Source organism: Phodopus roborovskii, unplaced genomic scaffold, assembly GCF_943737965.1.
Source record: "Phodopus roborovskii unplaced genomic scaffold, PHOROB, whole genome shotgun sequence".
Classification (NCBI taxonomy): Eukaryota; Metazoa; Chordata; class Mammalia; order Rodentia; family Cricetidae; genus Phodopus; species Phodopus roborovskii.
The window spans coordinates 49,436,498-49,458,142 of NW_026126407.1; the positions used below are offsets into that span (position 1 = coordinate 49,436,498).

Below are 21,645 nucleotides of genomic sequence, written 5' to 3' on the forward strand. Positions count from 1 at the left end.
AGTTCTAGGCCAGTCAGAGTTATTTAGTTAAAACTGTCTCAAAATGAAAACAAACAAACCACTCAGCCTTGTGTTGCCTTCTACTGGGGTGGGGGAGCATGTGGATTATATCCCAGACCAGGACACTTGTGACTCCTGTCCAGGTTCTCTGTGATAGTAATTAGGTGTCTCCCTAACTTTCTATGGGAATTCGATCTTGTTCTCTCACTCTCTTCAACTAGCGCTCTAGCTCTCTCTTCTAGTAAGGGCTGGAGAGATGGCCCATCAGTTAAGAGCACTGGCTGCACTTCCAGAGGTCCTGAGTTCAATTCCCTGTATCCACATGGCAGCTCACAACTGTCTGTAGCTCCAGTTTCAGGGGATCTGACACCTTCACACAGACAGGCATGCCCAGCAAAACAGCAATGCATGTAAAATAAAGGTAAATAAATCATTAAAAAAGAAAAGTGATCTCTTTATAATATGCAGTCTTGGGGCAGATGGTTCTGTGTGGTTTCAGCTGGTCTACAGAGCCAGCTTACAGCCCTTTCTGACTGAGTATCATATAATAATTGCTTTTCCATATCACGAGATTTTCTGACTGCAAGATGGCTGGAGTAAGTAGCTCATTTGTGGTGAAAGAGCAGGTTAGAATGCTTCCTTTGCCGTTTCTTCTCCTTCTTTTCTCCCTTACTTCCCTTGACTTCCTCTTAGCAGACTACTTGTTATCCTTGTCCAGAACTTGGTCACATGGGCACCTCTACAGAAAAGGAGACAGAAGTTAAAGAACAATATTGTCACACTTGCTTCAAAACATAGAGATCAAACAGGACCGGGGAGTAGGGGGTGTGTGCCAATCTTTCTATAATTCCTCTTCCAGGCACCATTAGGTGACTTGTGAAAACTGACATCTAAGTCGCAGCCAGCCAATAGGGTCTGCATTTCATACCCAAAGTACAACCCAAATACCATTAGATGGGATAGAAATATTCTAAATATGACACTAAAATGTGATTGCTGTCTCTGGTGTGGCATTATAGGGTATTTTTGCTTTCTTCCTTATTCTTTTTGAGGGGGGTGGGGAGGTTTATTTATTTATTTATTTAATGTTTATGAGTTCTTGCTGCAGTCCAGAAGGCAGCATTATAGATGGCTGTAAGCCACCATGCCACCAAAAGGTTGTTGGGAGTAGAACTTGGGACAGCTAAAAAAAAACAGCCAGTGCTCTTTCTTTCCAGTCCTCTCCCTGCTTGATGAGCTTTCAAAGGAAGTTGATATGGATATGAAGCTTGCCATACTCCTTAGAAACTCCTCTGTGTGTGGTGTCACCCTGCCAGTCACACCCTAACTTTCCCACAGGTTTTTTATAGGGGAAGGAGTAAACGCATAGCAGTCAAAGATCTGAGCATGAACCTGTATAAGGGACAGATCACTGTTCTCCTGGGACACAATGGAGCAGGGAAAACCACGATCTGCTCCATTCTTACAGGTACCTGTGTGGGTCATTTGTACAGAGGAAGCCCTTAATAAATCGTTTCACAGATCTAGATTTTGGACTTTCTGTTAAATTTCATTGACATTTCACTATTAAACATGGTTTGTTATTAATTGTACCATCTTGATAGTATCTGGTTGTATATAGTTAGAGTTCAATAACTGTACTAAGAAAAGGAAATCTTTGCCTCTTTCAGTCAGTCTGCAGAACTCAATTTCATTCACCATGACAAGACATGAACACTCCTTTCTAGATAGAACTTTCCTGTTCAATGTGAGACACTGTTAATTTCTGAACATCTCAAATCTCTCAACAAAAGTATCTTTGGATTTTGATTGCCACTCGTACTTTTAGAATGATACCCATGAGTTATTCTAAAATAACCATCCAGAATAATTTTCATGTTTAAATAATTATTTTACATCCTGTCAATTAAATGATATTCTATGAAATTGGAAGCCTCCCCCAAGAAACATTTATTGGAGTTTTAACACGTATAAAGCTCTGGACAAAATCAAAGGCTTCACACCCAGCTTTGGAGGAGCTCCAAAACCAACACATTCTTACATACAGAATACCACAGAGCTGGGAGCCATGAGCATCTTGGTCAGCCCGCTCTAAGTCTGTCTTCACATGTGAGCATCTTTCGCTTGCTGTTAAAGACACTTGAAGAACAGCACAATTTAGTGACATTTGGTGGAAGGTGCTCTTGGCCATACCAAAAGCTGCTATCAGGATTTTGAAAGCCAAATACATACACATATATAGAGATAGAGATAGAGATAGAGAGATACAGTGTTGTTCCAGACTGGGGACTGAACCCCACAATTTCCTGTACAGAGGTACAGTAGTATTACTAGGGTAGTTAGGGGGTAGTAGACCTCAACATGTTAGGTTGAGGAAGCCATCTCCCCCAGTCGTAGTGTGTGAAATTCTCACTGCTGGAAAAGAAGCTCTCTGTACCCCTGGGCTAAGTGTCAAGGAGGCAAGTCAGATACTGGATTGTCAAGGAAGGCCATGAGTCTTTTACTTTACTCATTGTTCCCTGTTATAATCCCTTGTTTGTGACCAGGATTCCTCCACGTCCATATTTTGTTTGCCTATATGTTTATGTATATGATATTTCTCATTCCCTAAGAAACTGCCCTGTTTACATCTGGACACACAATGCCACAACAATGTATTTGCATAGAATACACACTCAGTTTCATTAACTAAAAGGCTGAATTGCAAATACTGTCAAAATGGCAGCTATGCATGTAGTATCACTGAAGCTCTCTCACAGAAATCGAACAAAATGACACAACACACAAAAAATTTAACTCTGGCCTGGTGAAAGGGATACCACTAGGTGACATATAATAGTATTCACGAGCTCTGGAGATATTCAGTGTAGAAGCAAAGTCTGGCTGCTTCCCCAAGACATTGGCTAGCAAAGGATTTCCACCATAATTTTTATTTTCAGATGTGATCTATTGTGTAGCTCAGTCTGGCCTCAAGTGCCAAGTGCTAGGATTATAGGTATGTGCCAACTCCATACTATATTTTTTGGCAGAAAAAGACCCCAAACTTTATGTATTATAGACTTTGTTTTCCTACTTTGTGAAGTTTTGTGTTTCATCTGAAATTATTTAATTCTTCAATTATTATAAATCGACATAAACACTTTCTTCCTTTTTTTTTTTTTTTTTTTTTTTTTTTTTGGTGTTTTTGGAGACAGGATTTCTGTGTATGGCCTTGGCTGTCACTCTGTAGACCAGGTTGGCCTCAAACTCAGATATCCTCCTGCCTCTGCCTCCTGAGTGCTTGGATTAAAGGCATGTGCCAACCACTGCCCAGCATAAAGACTTTTTATAATTATTCTAGAGTAATGACACCTTTTACCCTTGGGATGTGAATGTGAGTGCCTGTGGCTGTGGGTGTGTGGATGTGTGTATATGGAAACCAGAGGTCAACTTCAAGTGTCATTCCTCAGAGCTGTGCACCTTGTTTTGTGGACAGGTTCATTCACAGGGGCCTGAGGCTCACTGACTAGCCTGACTCTGCCTCCCCAGCAGTGGAATTATGTGGGCGCTGAGGATTGGACTCAGTCCTCATGCTTGTGTGCAAGCACTTTATCAGCTATCTCCCCAGATTCTCTACCTTCTACCTTTAAAAATGATTGATTTTTAGTTATATGTATGCATGGATGCCTGTGCATAGGTATTTGCATGTGAGTTCAGTTGCCTGCAGAGGCTAGATCTAGATTGTCTAGAGCTAGAGTTATAGTTGGTTGTGAGCTCAAAACTGAATTTGGGTGCTCTATAAAAACAGTATGCAGCCAGGCAGTGGTGGTGCACACCTTTAATCCCAGCACTCAGAAGGGTGAGACAGGTCTGGTCTACAAAGTGAGTTCCAGGACTGACCCCAAAGATATACAGGGAAATCCTGTCTCGAAAAACCAAAAAATAAAAATAAAAATAAAAGAAGAATAATATGCGTTCTTAATATCTGAGCCATCTCTCTGGTCCCTGGGTTCTGTCTCAATATTTCTATTCTACCGTATAGTTTTCCTTTGATGAGGAAGCCTATGGGAAGGCAGCAGCGGTTGCTCTCCTAATATACCTGCCTCATCCTGGTCTTCCACACTGAGCCTGTTTTTGCGGAATTTGCTGTAATGAGGAGAAGTTTGTTCCAGTTTGTTCTTTCTGGGGAGCAAAGGGCTCAATGCCTGGGATGCAGCTTTCCCACATGTAGAGGACCATAGAAGGATCTCTGAGCCATCGGTGCACACGTGTGTGCTGCACCTGTTGCAGCAACTAGGGCTCCATGGTGCCAGGCTCCTGAGGACACACTAACGTTTAAAGGCAGCTTGACATTTTGAGTTTGGGATCTTTTCTCTTGTTAGCTCAAGTGTTGAGCTGCACAGCTGTAGAAGGCACTTATTTTAGTCTCAATTCCATGGGTTGGGGAGCTCAGTGTACTCTGATTTGGTCTTCACAGTTGGAGCTGGGTCACCTGATACAGTAGGTGTTTGAAGCAGTTTTACTTGTAAATTAATTAATAGTATCTTTTGGCCTTGAGATGAGTTCTTAGGAGTGGAGGAGATAGCTCCATTGTAAAGTAAGCAAGTACCGTGCAAGTATGACTTAATTCAATCCCTAGCATCCATTGCAATCCCAGTGCTGGGGAGGGAGAGACAGGAGAATCCCTGGGGCTCACTGGCCAGCAGCTTAACCTAATCAGCAAGACTCAAGTCCCTGTTAAATGAGCTTGTCTCACAAAACAAAGTAGACAGTTCCTGAGGAATGACACTTGAGGTTGACCTCTGGTTTCAGCATACATGTACTCACATACACATTAACAATCGCCACAGAGGCCAAGGAAGGTGTTGGATCTCTTGGTGCTGAAGTTATAGCGAGTTGTGAACTACCTTATGTGGGTACATAAGTGTAACAGCTCTGAAGGGAAAATGCAAGTGTTAAAGGTCTGAGGGAAAAGGCATTCTGGTAGTCAGGAACTAAGAAATACCACAAAGTCACACCACACAACAAACCTTACACAAGAGATTTATTGGGAAAGACAAGAAGGTGGCTGCCTCTTCTCTATTGAGAATCAACAAGGAACTGAGGAAGAGACAGGCTTTATAGGGTTTGGGGGGAGGGCAGAGCTTTCCAGGGTGGGAATTGGTGGGATTTCAAGCCCTGAAATTTATGTTGTAGAACAGAGCTTGGTCGCCTGCATCTTGAGGGACTGAGTCAGGTCATTGTGGCCTTTAGAGTGTTTTGTGGGCAGAGCCTGGTGGTTGAAGGTTCCCAAGAGTGGGGCTTGGCCACTGTCCTGATTCAAGGGGCTTATAGGTAATAGGAACTGAATTTAGGTCCTCTGCAAAAGCAGTATGTGATCTTAAATGCTGAACTATTGCTTCAGTCGTCCTTTACCTTTCATTCCCCAGATAATTTTGTATACTTTATTAGTAACAGCCAAAGTGGAAGATCTAGTTTGGAAGAGAGTATCAAAACCTTTTAAAATGTTGTCCCCCAGGAGTGGAGGTTGGAAAAATGGCCTAGTGCTTAGGAGCACTTGTTGCTCCTCCAGAGGACACAGATTCAATACCCACCACCAAGGAGGCTGGCTGTCTGTAACTACAATTCCAAAGAATCTGTGCCCTCTTCTGGTTTCCATGTGTATTGCATGCATGTGATGCACAGACACTCAGGCAAGACAGCAGTATCAAACAAAACAAAACAAAACAAAAACCACCTTTTTAAAAAATAAAATAGCCAGACTTGATGGCACACCCCTTTAATTCCAGATCAGGGACAGAAGCAGGTCAATCTCTGTGAGTTCAAGGTCAGCCTGGTCTACAGAGTGAGTTCCAGGACAGCTAGGGCTATTACACAGAGAAACTGTCTCAAAAATCCAAGACAAACAAACAAATAAAAATCTTACCTTTCTTATAGGACCTAACCAAATCCAGCTATATTGTCTTAGAATAAAAAATATGGCATGAGTTTAATCTTTGCTACGTTTTATGTTTATACTTACAGAAAATCACAAATACTTTGTGACAATGAAATATTTTTAGCTCTTAAAAATGCTGCAGATCTGGTCTGGTAAAAGCAATTGCCATCAAGACTGAAGAGCTAGGTTCAATCCCCAGAACTTTTGTGGTAGAGGGAAAGAACTGACCCAAGTCTTTCTCTGCCTTTACATGTAGTAGGCACCCCCTACAGCAGATACACACACACACACACACACACACACACACACACACACACACACACACACACATATGAATGAATGTGTTTCTACAAACAATGCATTTCTAGCTATGAGTAATGCTACATGCCTATAAAGCTGGCAGTCAAGAGTTTGGCCAACATAATCAAACTTTGTCTCAAAAGAAAAGGTTACATTTTTTGTAGAAAAATTGCCTGAATAAATTGTTATACTAAAAACAGACAACAAAAACAACAAACACAAAACAGTTAAGCAGAGCTTCTTAATACATGCCTTGAGGGCCAGACTGGTCTGTAAGAGATAGTTTAAGCCAGTTTGTGTTGTACAGCAAAGCAAAGGTCTACCTAGCATGCATAGAGACTCTGTCTCAAACAACTAGAAACCCACAAAACAGAAAAGGTTATTTAAAAAAACAAAATAAAACAAAATAAAAAATGGAATGGGGCTGGAAAGATGGCTCAGATGTTAAGAGCACTGGCTTTTCTTCTAGAGGTCATCTATAATGAGACCTGCAGGCATACACGTAGGTAGAACACTGTATACATAATAAATAAATCTTTAAAAGAATTTTAAAAAACAGAATAGGACAACCAGTGTGGAAAGCAGAAGGCAGGCAGATCCCTGTGAGTTCCATGTCAGACTGGTCTATAGATTGAGATCCAAGACAGCCAGAGCTACACAAAGAAACTCTGTCTTCAAAAACCAAAATCCAAAACCAAAAAACCCCATAATTTATATTTTCCTAATTTATTATAAAAATAATGCATGTGGTTGGGAATTTAGCTCATTGGTAAAACTCTTACCTAATACCACAACAAATATAAATAAACAAAATGTGTATAAAATTATGTAAGGCAATATATCAAAATGGTAACTGTAGTTATCTTTTCATGGTGGAACTTATTAAGCAACATTTGTTTCTTTTCTTTTTCTTTTTGTTTTCTTTTTTATTGTTATTGTTTTTCAAGATAGGGTTTCTCTGTGTAACAGCCTTAACTGTCCTGGAACTAGCTCTGTAGACCAGGCTGGCCTTGAACTCACAGAGATCCACTGCTTCTGCTCCCCGAGGGCTGGGATCAAAGGTGTGCGCCACCACTGTCTAGCCTGTTTGTTCCTTCCTTCCTTCCTTCCTTCCTTCCTTCCTTCCTTCCTTCCTTCCTTTCTTTTTTAAAGTAAATTTTGTTGTTGCTAATTGCTTGTTTGTTTGTTTGTTTGAGATAGGATTCCTTGCGTAGCCCTGGCTGTCCTGTAACTAGATCTGTAGACCTGGCTGGCCTAGAGAGATCTGCCTGCTTCTGCTTCCCAGTGCTGGAATTAAAAGGATACACCACTAACAACAGCACCACCACTTAGTTTAAGATATTTTTTCTATGTATGTAGTGTTTCGCCTGCATGCATGTACGTATGTATGTGCCTGGTGTCTGCAAAGGCCAGAAGAGGGTGCTAAATCTCTTGGAACTGGAGTTATTGACAGTGTAACCCACCATGTGAGTTCTAGAGACTGAACCCCAGTTCTCCAGTGACAAGTGATCTTAACCACTGAACCAGTCCTCCAGCCTCTTTCTTTGGTGATAATTTTTACTCCTTTTTCTGAAACTTTTGTGATTATCATTCCTGTCATTCTAACAAGAATAAAGATAAAGATAGTATGTAGGAAGTCAGGCTGCCAAGTTGCATACTGGCTTACATTTGTCAGTAACTTCACTCACTCATTCATTCATTCATTCATTCATTCATTCATGGAACAAATATTTATGGGCAATAAGTCATACCTTGTCTTTGTGAGGATCATATTTCAAAACTATTAGATTCCCAAAGTTCTTTTTTTTCCACAATATTTACTAAGCATACAAATTTACTATGATCCCTGCAGTAATGTGATTTACTTTGCAAATGCCTATATTATTAAATTCATTTAGCCAGATTGGAATTGCTCAAAAGCAGGAAGGGTTTTTCCTGTCTCTGATCTTTCCTGCATGTCCTCAAGTGCTATCACACATAGAACATACATTCCTGGGCTGCTGCTGATTGGCTGATGGCGGCAAAGGAGAATAAGGGCAGTCTATGGGAGAACAAACAGCAAGAGTGATTGTTCTGCCTTCATACTCTTGCAGCCTCTGCCTGAAAATGACTTTAAGGTGTCTTTTCTGTTTGGTTCTAGGTCTTATTTCTCCTTCAAAGGGAGAGGCATATGTCAATGGGTATGAAGTTTCAAAAGACATGGTTCAAATTAGGAAGAGCCTGGGCTGGTGCCCACAACATGACATTTTATTTGATAACTTTACAGTAACCGACCATCTTTTTTTCTATGGGCAGGTGAGTTGGTGGATGATGTGTCTGTGTCCATTCATAGGAATGGTGAGAAAGACTACAGCTCTCTGATTCATTTTGAGGAGTCCTTTTAAGAGAACACATATAAGTTTCTCAATATTCTGATACCAAATATGGGAAGGCAGTTTCCCATCTAGTCCAATTCTCTACACACTGGGTGTCCTATGATTCATTTCCAATGCTACCTGGAGTTAGAATAACTCTCCCTTCCAGTTCAAGCACCCACACAAGACTTTACCCCACTTCAGATGTCACTGTAAATCCCAAGTTGTTTCCATAGCACACTCCTCAGGTTCGATGTTTTCTGTGTCTGCTCAAAAAACTCAGGAAAACATTTACTTAGTGACCATTTCATTGCACCAAAAAGTATGGACACAATGAAGCAAACAGAGCAAGGTCTTTGGGAAGGCACCTCCATGCTTCTTAGAGCACAAACCCTTCTAGCTTTTCAGTGCCTTTATCATCCCAAAACCTCAAACTTAGAAGCTTAGGATTTTTTATCCAAGATTTATTATGTAGATATGGTGAGTTATTTATCCAGTTTCTCTGAAGGATGGGGAAGAGAGCTTCAGACCATGGCTTAGTCTTTCTGTTGACCAGCCCCAACTCCAAAAGCTATCTGGTGGCATTCTTAGAGTCACCTCTAAGAATTAGAACAAGAGGCCATCCTTTCATTCAGATAATTCTAGGGAATTAAGGTACTCTGTGTAGAAAGGAAAATCAAGTGCAAAATTAAAAATCAAATATTAGGATAAAGGACACTTCTAGAATCCTTATCAATTTTTATATTTAAGTCTTTAATTTTTATTGAGATAAAATTCACATCACATAAAATTTGTTGTTTCATTATTTTTTATTTGTTTTGAGACAGAGTCTCACTATGTAGAATTTGGCTAGCCTGGAACTTGCTGGTAGACTAGGCTGGACTCAATTCACAGGGATCTGCCTCCTAAGTGCCAAGATTAATGATGTTCGCTACAGTGCCCAAAAATATTTCTATTAAGCCTTTGAGAATTTCATGCAATGAATTTGTTCATATTCACAAGAGTTGCATGTATAAACTCATAGCAATTATGACAGCATGTACAAGACGGGTGCAAGCTCAAGCCAGACAAAATCCCGGCACAGAGGTGGGGAGGCAGGCATGAAATCCCACTACTTGGTTTTTTTGTTTTTGTTTTTGGTTTTTTTTTTTTTTTTTTTTTTTTTTTTTTTGACATCCTGACTATGTTGCATCATGGAGACATTCTTCTCAGGGTATGTCTATTTGAAGTTCTATGTACCTCTTGTGTTTGGATATCTACTTCTGTTTGGAAAGTTTTCTGCTATAATTTCATTAAATAATCTCTGTTCATTCTTCTATACCATGAATTATTGTGATTAACTTTTTAAAAAATGTATCCCAGAATGCTTGGAAATTTTATTCATGCTCTTTAGTTTCCACCCCTTTATCTGTCCGGTAGTATTTTTATCTCTACTTGGTCCTCCATCACTGAAATGTATCCTTATATTTGGTCTTGTTTGTTAATGATGTTATTCAAGTATCTCTGTTTAGTTCTTTTTTACTGTTTCAATATCTTTACTCAGATTTTCTCCATATTTTGCACTTTTCCTCCAGTTTACTATCTTATTCACTTTGAAGACTGTGTTGTTAAGATCTTGGATAGATTTCTGAGTTCATGCATCTGTTTGAGTCTTTTGTATGGTCATTAATTCTTTTAAAAAGTAAGGCTCTAAATTCTTTCTCAGACATTTTACCTATGTCTGTAGTTGTGGATTCCCTTATAAATAGGAGCTGTCTGATTGGGAGTGAGTTATGCTGGCAGTTGGATTATATTCTTTGTTTTGTTTTATGTATCTATTACAGTGGGATTGTCTCTAAGTTTTGACTTCCCCTTCTGCTGAGTTTATCTGGATGTTTTATTTTCTGTGACTCTTCCTAGAGGGATATGTACATGGGACTTGCAGCTGATTGTTGGATGGTGTTATTGAGGCAATTTCATCTTGGCTGTCTGCCAACAGGACCAATGGTAGCCACAAGACAACCAGATGTAGTCAAAACCAGTGAACCCACTGGATATCAAACATCAAACTCACTGAAACCTATGTACTCCCTGGAGGCTGAGGTTAGAGCCACAGACCTGAAATAACTTTTAGAACCACAGCAATAAGATTTCCTCCAGTCTTGCAAGGAGTCTTGGAGCCTCAGAAGTCAAAACCACATACTCACACTGACCATAGGGACCACTGGAACCAAAGCCCCAATATCTCAGGGAACTCTGAGCACTCTGGAGCTGAAGCTCATACCCTGTACTGGCATATAAGGCCACGGGGACCGGAGGCCTGTTCCTATATTGCTTCCAGATCCCCCTGCTAGAGCTGGGCATCTAGGTGCTCTCAGGACTTCTGGAGAAGGCCTGTTCCTTCAATGCCCTTGAGCCCACTGAAGCCAGAGGCCTGATCCCTTAAAGTGTAGAGGCTATTTGTATACGTCTTTGAAGAAATCTTTCTCCATATCCTTTTTAAATTTTTCAGTTGAGCTGTTTATCCTTTAGTAATTTAGTTGTGAGACATTTTTATTAGGTGCCATATTCTAAACCTCTGTCAAATATAAATGATCTGCAGAAACTTTCTCTATACATGCACACGTAAAATATATAAATCTAACAAAGAAAAGACTCTTTTTTATTGTTTTGTTTTTTAAGACAGGGTTTCTCTGTATTGCTTTGGAGCCTGTCCTGGAACAATCTCTGTAGACCAGGCTGGCTTTGAACTCACAGAGATCCCATCCCCTTGCCCATGCCTCCTGAGTGCTAGGATTAAAGGCGTATGCCACCAATGCCCAGCAAGACTCTTTTCGTAGCAGAACATAGTGGCACATTCTTGTAATCCCAGCACTAAGAAGGCAGAAGGATTACTGCAAGCTTGAGACTACCTAGTAAATCTACAGAGCAAACACCAGGCTACCAGGGATGGATAGGCTTAGTGAGATATTCACTTTGTCTCCTTCTGTGGCACTGACCACGCCCATTGGGGGGTGGAGCCAGTGGCGGAAGGGACCAGTGGAACGAAGTCTGAGGAGGAGCCAGGAACACTCTGGCTGGCTGGACTGAGAGGAGAGCATCAGGTGGAACTTGCTGGTGTTCATCTGTCTAGGTTGTAAGTTATTTCTCCCTGAATAAACATCTATTCAGCCTATTTGTTTATCCTGATCCTTATTAAACCGTAATAGATAGGAAGAGTTTATCGTTTAAAAACACTTTAATCTCCTTTTGTCCTGGAAAGGGCATCACTGTTCTCAAATCAAAGTTTATTCCACTTTTCTGTATGTCTTTGTAAAATTATCTTAATATCATATTCCTGTAGCTTTACAAGAAGTGCTGAATCAGAAATTGTGGTTTCAAAAAGTCTTCCAACTTGATTCTTGTCTTCAAGACTGTTTTGATTATTTTGACTTCATTGAATTTCCATATGTGTTTAGGAACATGAGTTTTACCCATTTCTACAAAAAAAAAAAAAATCAGTATTTTAAGGGCTATCAGAATTTTGATAGGAATTGAATTTGTACTGTTCTTGGAATAGTAATGACATTTTAACATTACTAATAATACTAAAGTTTCCAGTCCTTGAATATGAATGTTTCTATTTATTTGGTCTTCTGTAACTTCTTTCAATAATGTTTTTATTGTTTTCTGTGTACAATTTTGATTTTACATGGTTAAATTTAGTCTTAAATATTTTTGTGATGCTAATGTAAACAGACTGTTTTTAGATTGTTTATTGCTAGTATAAAAAGACACAAACTGTGGGTGAGGGATGAAGCTTAGTTGATAAGAGTGCTTGCCTAGCATGTCTGAGGCCGGGGGTTCAATGCCCAGCACCATGGAAAATCAAGTGTGGTGGTAGAGACAGGAAGATCAGTAATTCAAGGTCATGCATAACATGGTGTACCCAATATCAGCCTGAATCACATGCCTCAAAAACAAAACAAAACAAAACATGGGCTGGGAGATAGCTTAGTTGGTAAAGTATTGGAAAAGCCACCCATAAAAGTTGAACATAATCTGTTATCCAGGTCTGAAGTGAGGTGGGGAAGGCTGGGGGTGGTTTTGTAAGTGAAATGGAATAGGTGGATCCCTGGTGCTCACTGGTTTGCCAATCTAGCCAATGGGTGAACTCTAGATTTAGTGAGAGACCTTGTCTCAAAAGGTAAGATGGAAAAACAAAGCAGAAAGAGAACAAAATGCACACAAAAATGGTAAGGTGGAAGGCAACAGTGGAAGACACCAGCATCAACCTCTAGCCTACATATATACATGCACATGTGTACATGCATACACTCGCATACGTGCTCACATGAGCATGTACATGCACATGTACTAACCTCTAGCCTGCATGCACATGTGTACATGCATGCATTCACATACATATGCATATGTTAAACACATGTGCAAGTACAAGCACACACAGGAACAGGCATACAGATACATAGATATACACACAGATGAATAGACAGACAGGCAGACACAAACACACAATTGCAGAAATACAAACTTGTACAAAGCTGGCTTTTCAGAGCGGAACATCTCCTTCGTGTGACCTCTAGTATGACCTTAGGATCTAGTGGTAACAAAGATGCTCCTGTCACTTGGGAAGTTCCAAAACTCAGAGAGTCCTTGCCAGGAACCAGGGACAAAGGCTATATAAATTAATTACTATAAAACAATGACTTTTTAAAGCAATGTGGTGATTGCATGTGCCTTTAATCCCAACACTCAGGAGGTAGAGGCTGGCAGATATCTGAGTTCAAGGCCAGCCTGATCTACAAGATGAGTTCCAGAGTACACAGGGAAGCCCTGTCTTGAAAAACCCAACCAACCAAACAAACAAACAAAACCAGCGATTTTTTAAAACATATGTTGAAAAATCCCACTTAATTATAATGTGGGTTTTTTTTAAGAGTTCTGTTCGTTTGTTTGTTTAACACAGAGTTTTTCTGTGTGGCCCTGGCTGTCCTAGAACTCAGATACTCCAGCCTGTGCCTCCCAAGTGCTGGAATTAAAGATGTGCACCACCACCGACTGGCTCATTATGCGTTTTTATTTTAACATGTTAATGTACTTAATTTTTAAGTCATTTACTGTTAGAAATGGATCTGAGGGCTGGGTGGTGGTGGTTGCCTCTAATCCCAGCACTCAGGAGGCAGAGGCAGGTGGATCTCTATGAGTTTGAGACAAGCCTGGTCTACAGAGTGAGTTCCAGGATAGATAAGACTATACAGAGAAACCCTGTCTTGAAAAGAAGAAGAAGAAGAAGAAGAAGAAGAAGAAGAAGAAGAAGAAGAAGAAGAAGAAGAAGAAGAAGAAGAAGAAGAAGAAGAAATGGATCTGAGTGCCCAAGGTCCCCAAGGCCATGACCACACAACCCAAAGTATTTCCACAAGCAAGTAAATGTACACAGTGGAGGTGCTCTGCCTCAGCTTGAGTGGCCAGAAGCTGGCCTCACATTCTTCCATAGATGACTAATTCAAAACAACACCACTGATAAGCAAAGTGCAATTTTTGAGAACACGGTGCAATTTTGAGCCAGGAAAGTGTTGATTTGATAGGCATGGTACCACACGCCTTTCATTTCAGCACTCGGGAGGCAGAGCCAGGCAGAGCTCTGTGAGTTTGAGGCCAGCCTGGTCTACATAGTGAGCTCCTGGACAACCAGACCCACATAGTGAGATCCTGTCTGAAAATATGGGAGTGGAGGGGAAGTGAGGTGATTCTGCAGAGGTATTTTTGCAAGATGGTATCTTCATAGATTTCTTTAAAGATGGGATTTCCTTTGACTCATTTAACCCTTTGATAGAAAAGTGCATTTCATTTACATTTCCCACATTTATTTATTCACTTACATAGTTCAAATCATCCTTTGTTCCTTTCCCTGAAAATAATGTTTGTTTTTCTTGTCCATATTTTTTGTGTATGAATGAGATGTTAATTAGACATCTAAGCTCCCATCAGTATCACTTGTTTCATTTCCTGCCTTTTAGTTGAAAGGCCTGTCTCACCAGAACTGTCGTGAAGAAGTAGAGGAGATGCTGCACCTCCTCAGTCTGAAGGACAAATGGAACTTGAGGTCCAAGTTCCTGAGTTGTGGGATGAAACGCAAGCTCTCACTTGGCATCGCCCTCATAGCCGGTTCTAAGGTATAGAGCAGGGGTCTGGCTTCTTGATGCAGCCAAGTCAGGCCCCCACACAAGGACAAAGACAAGGTGGTGAGGACATCTTGTCAAATCCCCAGCTGCAGCTGCACAGGGTCCCACAGCATGGCCAGCCAGAACCTGGGATGTGGCTCTGTCCATGTTAAAAAAGCTTCACCTCTGTCCTTGTAGGTGCTGATTCTGGATGAGCCTACCTCAGGCATGGACTCCACCTCTAGGAGGGCCATTTGGGACATTCTTCAGCAGAAGAAGAGTGATCACACTATCCTACTGACGACCCATTTCATGGATGAAGCTGACCTGCTGGGGGACTGCATTGCCATCATGGCCAAGGGGGAGCTACAGTGTTGTGGGTCGCCACCATTCCTCAAACAAAAATATGGTGAGTACTGGGCAGCAGGAGTCCAGGTCAGCATCCATCCTGTGACTGGGTCAGTTCCACTCTCCACTGCCCTTGTGAAGGACTCTGACCCTTGCCGGGCACAGCCTTCCCTAGACTTCCTGTTCTTCCAGTCCAGTGGAAAATCTGTCTCTCTGTCTGTCTGTCTGTCTGTCTATCTGTCTGTCTATCTTATCTATCTATCTATCTATCTATCTATCTATCTTTCTATATTGGTCCTATCTATTTCTCACATTTCTGGCTACATTCTAGCATTCTGGGTCACCCTTTCCTCCTACCTAGGTTATTACAAATGCCTCCCAGCCTATCTCTCTGTCTCTAATCTTACATTTTCTCACTCTGTTGTCAAATTAGTTGTCCAAGTAAGTATGTTCTTATGTTCATAATCCCATGGATCACCCTACTGCCACCCTTACTGCAGTCCTTTATCACTGCTGAGCACTTTGATTTGCCACCATTCATCTCCTAATTATGAAACAGAAGGGAAGACTCTAGAATAGCATTGAAGAGCTTCTGAAGCCAGGTCATTATGGTTTAAATGAACCTTGCAAGATTTCTTTCTCTTTGTCCTAAATCTGTCATTCTGAGATACAGAAAACTAAATATGACCCAAGAATAGTATAAAGAATAAATTGATTTCATAGTCTTTTACATGGTATTTCAGGTGCAGGGTATTATATGACTTTGATAAAAACACCTCTCTGTGACACAGTGAAACTTTCTAGTGTGGTTTATCATCACATACCAAATGCAGTTTTGGAGTCCAGCATTGGAGAAGAAATGATATTCATACTTCCTAAGAAGAATGTGTCCAGGTATGGATCAAGATGCTAACACAGTCCACCGTGGCTACAAAAATCCACATCCTTAACACATGCCCACATAGGCTCAGCATAGGATTCAGGACCCCCTTATCTGAATTATGTCTAGCATAGAATTTGGGTTTAACTCATTGGGATTGGCCCTTCTTGAAGAATTGTGAAATAGAGAGAGATGTTATCTGATCCACATACACTCAAGTGGGCTGAGCATGTAATGGCAATCACAAGAGACATCATTCAGAAACGAAAATAAAGGCAAATAACACATATCAGTCTTCAGCAATTCTATATTCTGGGTGGACATGAGTCTCTATTTTCTGCTTTCTCTGTAACAGAGAATGAACATTGATGATTTTGCGTGGGTTTTGGGGGGTTTTGTTTTGTTTGTTTTTAGAGACAGGGTTTCTCTGTTTAGTTTTGGAGCCTGTCCTGGAACTTACTCTGTAGACCAGCCTGGCCTCAAACTCACAGAGATCCTTCTGCCTCTGCCTCTTGAGTGCTGGGTTTAAAGGTATGCACCACTACCACCCAGCTTCATAAGAGTAATTTTAATCAGCCTTTGACTTCATCCACTGGCTGTCTACTCTGTCTTTTGAATAATTATTTCTGCCTACAAATTTACTGATACAGATGAATAGCTAGCTTCATTTGCTAGATCCTTGACTGTAGAAGAGTACCTAAGCTGGGCTATTGTAAGTACTTTGTAGGTGTCTTCTGTATCAAGTTATGAAACACACCCTTTTAGACTAAAGCCATACTCACAGCATTTAAAACATGTCCTGCCATATCACTTATTCCCAAATACAGTTTTAGTCTTTCCTGTTACTACAGCTGAAAGTGTTGCCAAACCTTCTGCTACTAAATAACAATCTTCTCACTATTCTTTCAGTCCCTGTCTAGACTTCTCTTGAAGCTCCTCTTGCTTGTATCTCACTATCTTGTACCAAAAACATGACTCATATTCTAGAAGTTAGAGGGTTTTTAAAAGTGTCATAATGCTTCTAGTTTCAGGTTCTGGATCAGTTGTATATTATTGAATAACAACTTATCTCAAAAAATTCTGACTTAAAGTGGCAACTATTTTCATTTTTTTTCTTTTTCCTACTACCAGAGATCCAGTCCATGGCCTTGCACATAAAAAGCTAGGGCTATAACTCTGCCCCCAGCAGTTTCTGTCTGTTGGATGTGCTGCACTGAGCTGGATAGTTTTTATGCTCCACATTAATTTTTTTCTGGGTCCAGAATGATCTGGAATATCCAGGATGGCTTATTCTCACATCTGGGAAATCAGTGCTGGGTGCTTACTGGAACTGCTAAGTGTAGCATCCTGTGCTCCTCTAAGTGACTCTCAAATGACCTGGGCTTCTCATAACATGGAAGGTAGAATCCAAGAAAAGGCATCCCAAGAGAGGCTGAAATGGGGACAGTCACTTGTCTTTAGGCCTGGGCTCAGAAATATCAAAATTTCACTTTTGTATTAGATATATTTTACATTTAGTCCCATAGGAACCTTCCAAAGTAAATATTACATGTTAACAAGCTATAGTTGTGAAACTAAGTGATTAATTTGAGATTTGAACACATATCTGCATAGCAAACTCCATGTCTTCTCCACTACAAAGAGCTCAGGATGGTAAAGGATTCCTCTTCCATCTTTCAGAAACAATATTCTTTCTCTTTTAGCTTTGAAGCTTTATTTACTGACTTGGAACAGAGACAGACAGAGCTGGGAATCTCCACTTTGGGAGCCTCTGTCACTGCTATGGAGGAAGTATTCCTACGGTGAGCAAAACTAAGATAACTGGAAGGCTGGGGAGGTGGCTCAAGTGGGTAAGAACACTTGCTGTGCAGGCATGAAGATGGGCTTGCTGGGCAAAAGCCCAGTGATCATCAGGTTCAGTGAGAGAGACTTGTCTCACAGTGCAAGATGGAAAGCAATAGAGGAAGACACTAGACATCTCTCTGTGTTATCAAAAGTATCTACACACACACACACACACACACACACACACACACACACACACACACACACATGACAGCTCCAAAGATCTTAGGGTTGGAAGGAGTCTTACACACCATCCATCTAAACATTACCCAATGCTTTACATTTTTTCCTAATTGTCTTACTGAATGGGCATCTAGCCTCTGAAAGTACTTTTGATCTAATAGGATATTAGATAATAAGAGATTGTGTTAAATGTATTATCATCCAACAGAGATATTTTGGGGAGGGGTGAAACAGAGTCTCTATGTATGACTATCCAAGACCTCTCTATTTAGACCAGGCTGGCTTAGAGCATACAAAGATGTGCCTGCCTCTGCCTTCTGAGTGCTGGGAGTAAAGTATGTACCACCACACCTGTCCTAACAAATTTATTTGTTTATTTTCTTTTCTTTTTTTTTTTCTTTTTTTTTTTTTGTTCTACTTTTGACAAGTACATAGTAAATGTGATTTTTTTTTCTCTCCCATTTTTGTGTGTGTGTGGGGGGGGGACACATATGAATTAATGGTTGGCCCTGGTATTTTCCAAGAGCAGGCTAAAGATTCCAATTTCTTTGAGCCATTGACAAAGATACTGTATTTCAATATCTAGACTGATCATTAAAATAAAACAATTGTAGTACGTAATTTCCAACAAGTATGTATGTAACAGGCTAGAACTTGGTAAGGAGTGCAAGGGTGATTTTATCCAGTCTGACAATTGTCTGTCTTTTGATGTGAATGTGTAGATGTTTATGATTATGCATAAAATATTCAATATTTTTGTTTGTTTTTCTAGACAGGGTTTCTCTGTGGCGTTGGATGCTGACCTGGAACTAGCTCTTGTAGACCAGGCTGGTTTCAAACTCAGAGATCCGCCTGTCTGCCTCCCAAGTGCAGGGACTAAAGGCGTGTGCCACCACCATCCGGCCAAAATATTCAAATTTATAACTGTTATTTTGCTTAGTATGTTCTTCTATTAACAAGTATATATTGGATATGATTTTTCTTTCCCATTTTTTGTTTTTTCCCTATTCTGTTTTCAAACATCCATACATACTTGTTGGATATTATGACTACAATTGTGTATTTTAGTGATCAGCCTAGATGTGGAGATACATACACTATCTTTGTCAAAGGCTCAAAGAAATTGAAATCTTTAGTCTGCTCTTGGAAAAATACCAGGACCTTTAATTCACATGTGTTCACCATTGTCAACTTATATATTATTGTGCATTTTAATTTTGTATGATTTTAGCCTTCATAAAACATTGTTATTGTTGTCTGAGATACAAAATAATTTAGCTTCTCATATTTATCAGTGTTGTTCCTCTGCCTCATGTCTGCTCCATCACTGATCTACATCCCCAGCATTCCTGTAGTAGTTTTATTCTGGTGCCAAGCAGTAGGTGTTTTGTTCTTGTTTTTCAAGATTGGTAACGTTTTTTTGAGACAGGGTCTCACTATGCTGCCCTATGAAGTTCATGTATGTAGACCAGAATGGCCTTAAATTCACAGCTATAACCTGCCTCTGCCTCTGGAGTGTTGAGATGAAAGCTCTCTCTGTGTGTGTGTGTGTGTGTGTGTGTGTGTGTGTGTGTGTGTGTGTGTGTGTGTGTTTATTGGGGGACTGAATTTAGGATGTCATGCATACTAGACAAGCATTGTACCATTAAGCTATATTGTCAGCCCTCTCTCTATTTTAATGTGAAGTAGAGTTTCATTAAGTTGAGTAGGCTGGGTTTAAAGACATGTACCCACTACCTGGCATCACCATCATAATTTTTTCTTATTTTACATATCGATCCAAGTTCCCTCCCTCCCTTCCTCCCATGCCCCCTGATACCCCCTCCCATCCCATCCCCCCCCACTCCACAGAGATAGTGATGCCTTCCATGAGGGATCATCAATATCTGTCAAGTCATTTGGAGTAGGGTCTAGGCCCTCCCTCCTGCCTCTAGGTTAAGGGAGTATCCCTCCATGGGGAATGTGCACCCAAAGTTTTTACATGAACCAGGGATTCATCCTGGTTCCACTGTCAGAGGTCCCTTAGACTGCCCAGGCCTTCTGAGACCCTCTTTCAGGGGGTCTGAGTCAGTACAATGCTGGTTTCCCAGCTATCAGTCAGGGGGGTTCATGAGCTCCCCCTTGTTCAGGTCAGCTGTCTCTGTAGTTTTCTGTAGCTTGGTCTTAACCCCCCCCCCTTTTTTTTATTACTCCTCTCTCTCTGCAACTGGATTCCAGGAGTTTGGCTCAGTGTTTAGCTGTGGGTGTCTGCTTCTGTTTCCATCAGCTACTAGATGAAGGCTCTATGATGGCACATAAGTTATCAGAGACAAGCAAGGCTTCTTCGTAGCAGCATTTTTCATGGTTGGGCTCTTGCTAGAGACAAGCAGAGACTCCTGTGGCTTCTTTAAGGGATGTTTCCTGACTCAGCATAAACAGCAAACCCTGATAACAACTTAATGGTGTGTACGAGAGCTGGCAATGGCAGTGACCACATCTCCAAGCTGGCAGCATGCTGCTTGATGGCAGCATAGACCTAGGCAATGAGCACAGCCAGATAGCATTTTATACTATGTAAGCTTAGAAAATCAGCATATTATATAGGTACTTATGTAAGTACCCAACATGTAACCATTTCAAAATGCAAAACCATTCTAAGTTCAGTACCAGGAAATATGTAGGCCCTGGCTGCTTTTTTAGGCAGGGTTTCTCTGTGTAGCTTTGGAGCCTATCCTGGAACTAGCTTTTATAGACCAGGCTGGGGTCTAACTCACAGAGATCTGCCTACCTCTGCCTCCCAAGCGCTGGGATCAAAGGTGTGTGCTGCCACCATCCAACTAACCAGCACTTATTAAAATCTTGGTCTGTAATCTTTTGTTTGTTTGTTTGTTTGTTTGTTTTTGCTTTTTAATCTGGCTTGGTTTTTGGAAGCAGGTTTTCTCTGCTTTTTTATTTTTTGATACAGGTTCTCTCTAAGGCTGTCCTGGAACTCACTCTATAGAGAGAGAACTCTGGCTGTTCTGGAACTTGCTCTGTAGACCAGGCTGGCCTCAGACTTAGAGATCTGTCTGCCTCTGCCTCCTGAGTGCTGGGATTAAAGGCATGCACCACCAATGCCTGGCCCATTTTCTGTAATCTTAATGGTGCAAGTTTTTTTATTTTTATTTTATTGCTTGTAAGATTAACTAATACATCATTTGGTTTAATTTTCATATAGTACTTTTCAAAACAAAATAACATAATCAAATCATGAAAAGACAATGGCGTTTTAATGAAATGCTCAGTGCTTATGAAAGATCATGCTATCCATTATACAACTTAGACATAGCCTCTTTTGCCGTCATTATTTTTATTCTAGCTTATCTTTCCAAACATTATATGAATTTCATTGTTTAAACACAAATGAAATGTATTTTGATTTTGAGACTTTGTATTTGCTTTGGTTTAGAGTTTGTAAGTTGGCTGATTCTACCACAAATATCTTAACTGAGAAGCGACCCTCTATCCATCCTCATCCCCGAATTCACAGAGTTCCTGTTGACAGAATTAAATATCTTCACTCAAGGATCTTCTCAATGAAGACTGGCCTGCCAATCAAACTAAATACTGGAGTAAGCAGCATATTTTAAATATGTGTGGAAAATGTGATTTAATAAATGAAATCATGCTATCATTCTACCAAGAGCTGGGTTTAGGCTG

At 40.6% G+C, this 21,645-nt stretch overlaps 1 protein-coding gene across 1 annotated transcript in view; it reads left to right on the forward strand.

The window, feature by feature from the left end:
• Window positions 1–21,645, forward strand: part of LOC127219568 (ATP-binding cassette sub-family A member 17) — an 87,231-nt gene that overhangs the window by 33,389 nt on the left and 32,197 nt on the right. Inside the window, exons 12-18 of the mRNA XM_051181242.1 lie at window positions 1,339–1,468; window positions 8,358–8,512; window positions 14,568–14,723; window positions 14,910–15,120; window positions 15,803–15,953; window positions 17,643–17,741; window positions 21,395–21,557. Coding sequence (XP_051037199.1) covers window positions 1,339–1,468; window positions 8,358–8,512; window positions 14,568–14,723; window positions 14,910–15,120; window positions 15,803–15,953; window positions 17,643–17,741; window positions 21,395–21,557 — 1,065 coding nt within the window. The remainder of the gene's footprint in view (window positions 1–1,338; window positions 1,469–8,357; window positions 8,513–14,567; window positions 14,724–14,909; window positions 15,121–15,802; window positions 15,954–17,642; window positions 17,742–21,394; window positions 21,558–21,645) is intronic.